Genomic DNA, 4020 nt, shown 5'->3' on the forward strand with positions numbered 1-4020 from the left:
ACTGGGTGGGACAGGCAGGGAAGGGAACAGAGAGTGCCTGTTCCTGAGGTGAGGTCAGTGCACCACCACAGTGCACTTCCGCTCCTCGGGACTGCTGCTGTTAGCGCATAAACAAGTATACACACACACACACACACACACACACACACACGCACACACACGCACATAAAATCCAGCACTGACAGCCCAGCTGCCTTCATTCATGTTTACCAGCAAAATACAACATCTGCTTTGCTTTAAAAATGCAAAGCATGTGAACTGAAGTGGGCCCAGAGAGAGCGTGGCATCATCCAGGCATCAGTCAGCTTGCAGGAACGCAGCTGTTGCGACTTGGAGATGAAGTTGGACATCATCTGCATCCCAAGCTATCTTAAAGGGAACACATCATGGAAATGTGACTTTTCAACTGCGTGTACGGAAATGGTTGCGGTGCCTGCTCGCCTGTCACGTGTGGAATTCAACAAACAAGTCAATCTTTTATCTGCCTATTTCCAAAAGTGTGTGTTGAAGCAAGCCGTTCAAAATGTTGCCGAATTTTCAAGTGAAAATGAAGATGGGCAAAGAGCTGCCACTTTGAAGTGAACTAAACAGAATCATGTCAAAGCCAAAAGTTAAGCAGAGGTGCAGTGTTAGTCTGTGACAGGCGACACATACATCAACGTTCGGTGAAGTTGGCTACATGGGGCGGCGGTATTTGAGTTGGTCCCCCGTATGCGCCACCTGCATGGATCAGCGCGCTAATTGGCAAATGGAATTCAGTGACTCAGGAATACAGTAGTACATGCTGCCTCCACAAGTGAAAATTTCTGGCTTTCGCTGTTCAAATCCAAATCGCTTTTCTTTTCAGACCGCAGGCTGTTTGAAAACAAATAGCCTCTCCTGCTAAGTTCCCCCCGAGTCACCACAGTAACAAAAGCCCATTGGCCCAATAACAGGGCGTGTGAACGATGACTCAGTTGCATGAGGCGAAGATGCATTTTAGCTATTCCAGTGGTGAAAGCCCCCCACACACCCAAACCCCAAAATAGAATAACACATAATGGGCTTGCTTTAATACTGCTGGATAAGTTTGGCTGAAAGTGAATACCTGGAAAGAACAGCCTCCTGGCAGTGAAGAATCATCCCGCACCAGAGTTACACCGAATGAAAACTATCCCAGACACACATCATTAATCTTTTCATTTATTTCCAACTTTTAACCAGACATTGTTGATTAAAAAAAACTTTTTCCAGTGTCACACATCAAATATAGTTTTAGAACTTCATAATGACGACAAGCGCTATTGACGGAAGAAAGTCTGGTGGCACTGCAGACAATGTTATCTGCTCGCTGGTTGTTCTTTACGTCGCAAAGCAGGATGGCGACGCCGACAAGGCGTCATGATGCAGAGCCAACACAAACAACAATTATTAATCATGTTGACATGCTGCGGACATGATGTCAAGTGGGGTCCCACGCTTTACGATGCTCAAGATGCCGAATTCATGATGGGTATTTTACCCCTTGCGCAGGTTTTTGTCACATTTTAAACAGAAAACAACAACAGAGGCATGATGCACAGGAAAATCTAAAATTTACTGAACATACTTTCATCATAGCTGCAGCTATGGAATATTTTTACAATCCATTATTCCACTGACAATCCCATCTATTAATCGAGTAGTCAGGTTTAAAAAAAATGATTTTGCATCACTAAACACAATAATGTGTAGGCATTAGTTTTGTCCACTTGGGGTCGCCAGTCTGACATTCTACTGTAGTATCTGTGACTTTGAGTGTATTTGGCTTTAAAAGGCGGGGCATGGCCTGGTGAATGACATGGGCTCCAGCGAATGAAAGAGGAGAGTTGCATAAATAATTAAGGTGAGATGTTTTCACGACAGGGTAGCATGACATACTAGCGGTTAGCATATCTTGCCTGACGGTTCTGAGCTACGGGGTTCAAATGCTCGTGTGGGGTTCCTCCAGATATTCGAGACAAAATATGCTGAATAACATATAATAATATATCATCAAAGACTCCAAATAGTCCATCGGTGAATGCCCTGCGATCGGCGGGTATACCCTACCTCTTGTCCAAAGCCAGCTGGGCCTGACGCACGACCCTAACGAGCACCAGAAAATGGTCGGATAGACATTTTTTTAATTAACAGGGACCAGTCACAACCTATAACCAGTTAAAAAATTGCTACAGGTCTGTCTGTCACTTCAATCGGATTGACAGTGCTATTCACTGGACATCGAGCGGACAGCAACACAATTTACAACTGACATTGTGGCATGGGCTCAGGAAATTACTCAGGAAAAAAAACATTAAAAGGATTATGAGACTTGCTTGTTTATTCATTTCTATTTCCTCATTAAGATATGAAACTGTATTAAAAACACCTGGAAACAGGAACAGGAAGTCAGGCAGAAATGGAAATTACTCCCCAAAATATCAACGGGTTATGACCCATTCGATTCGGCATATAATATTCTGAATTTAAGATATTCTATTCAAATATTAGACATAAATTCAATTAGATTTAAATTATATGTTGGGAAATGACGGCATAAACTCCGAGGAGACATGTCCTCACTCTTATGTGCAACAGTAACATACCGTTATATGGATCTGTCTTAAATATAAAATACAAATTGAAAACACAAACCTAAAAAGCGCCACCAGCTGGGTGCCGTGCAGCAGTGCCTGGCGTACCCATCAATGCGTGCGCCACCGGGGTACCATTCGCCAATGAACATTCACGTGTTCCATGTTTGGAACATAATTCACCATTGATCTAATGTAAAATATGTGCCTTGGCTCAGGAGAGTTTGGGAAAACACTGCACATGCAGACTGTGCACGCACGCACACGTCTACGCGCACTGGTGAGTTTCATAGTAATCCTTTAACTGTGTGACATTAACGCCAAATGACTTGCTCTGACGCAGTAACCCCGAGGGGAAGAAGGGGCAGGGTGGGGGCGGACTGCTTAATGCATCATATGACCCCCCTCCCGAAGACGCGCATGTCATTGCAATGAAGTCAAACGCTACAAGGAGTCAGGCTGTGTGAGAGAACTTATTTGCGCGATTTTCTCAGGCCACCAAGTAAGTCCAGCGACGTGAATTCTGCAGTTTGAACCGACGTCGTCAAATTCACGCGGAAAACATGCCACTCAATCCAAAGTGCGCATCACTCATCCGACACACACACACGCAAACACACACACACTTATGTGTCGAATAAGCAAGCCCACTCGGACTTCATCACCCGCCTGTCACACTAGTTGCTCTTACCTTGCTCACTTTCCCGCTAAACATGCTTCCAGTGGTTGAACTTTCAACGGGGGCCCCTCATGCCGAGGCGAGCTTCCACGAACACGGCCGCACTCTTTGACTGTTGCTGCTATGAGATCACTTGTTTGCTCAGCCCGGGTCCACCCTCCGAGCGTGTGGTGGTAGGGGGCGGTGGTGGTGGGCTGCAGCACAGGGTGGGGCCACACGCAGCTCTGTGCTTCTGGGGGCGTGACATGACCTCTTCACGCCCTCCCATTGGTCGCTTTGGGAAAGGGGAGCGCGAGGACGGTCGTTCCGGATTGGCTCAAATGACGCCTCTTGTAACAAGGCGCAGGTACAGTATTGAATACAGTACTGTACACACACATACAGTACATTATACGCATTGTATATGCACACACACACACACACACACGCACACACACGCACACACACACACACACACACACACACACACACACACACACACACACACGAGATATATGTATATATGTCCGCTTTTGCACCAAAAATTCACAGAATGGGGTTCAGCCTGCCGCCATATGGTGGCATGTAAAAATTTGGAATGCTCCAGGTAATTGTTTCATTTACCTGTATGACCAGTAATTTTTCAACTTGCATCCCTAAGGTTCGGGGCCACTTTGCTCCTATGAAAAAAAACAGACTGGAGTCTTGAAAGGATACCTAAATTATCTTTCTCCAAATACTGTTTTTTTTTTTTTTTTGAAATGAATA

At 45.3% G+C, this 4020-nt stretch overlaps 1 protein-coding gene across 1 annotated transcript in view; it reads right to left on the minus strand.

Annotated features, from left to right (window-relative positions):
* tns2a (tensin 2a) overlaps positions 1-3435 on the minus strand; it is a 42101-nt gene extending 38666 nt beyond the window's left edge. The window contains exon 1 of the mRNA XM_019862921.1: positions 3286-3435. Within this exon, the coding sequence (XP_019718480.1) occupies positions 3286-3309 (24 nt within the window). The 5' untranslated portion in view covers positions 3310-3435. The remainder of the gene's footprint in view (positions 1-3285) is intronic.
* Positions 3436-4020: the final 585 nt, after the last annotated feature.

This window comes from Hippocampus comes, unplaced genomic scaffold (assembly GCF_001891065.2).
Source record: "Hippocampus comes isolate QL1 unplaced genomic scaffold, H_comes_QL1_v1.1 scaffold1, whole genome shotgun sequence".
In the NCBI taxonomy this organism is placed as follows: Eukaryota; Metazoa; Chordata; class Actinopteri; order Syngnathiformes; family Syngnathidae; genus Hippocampus; species Hippocampus comes.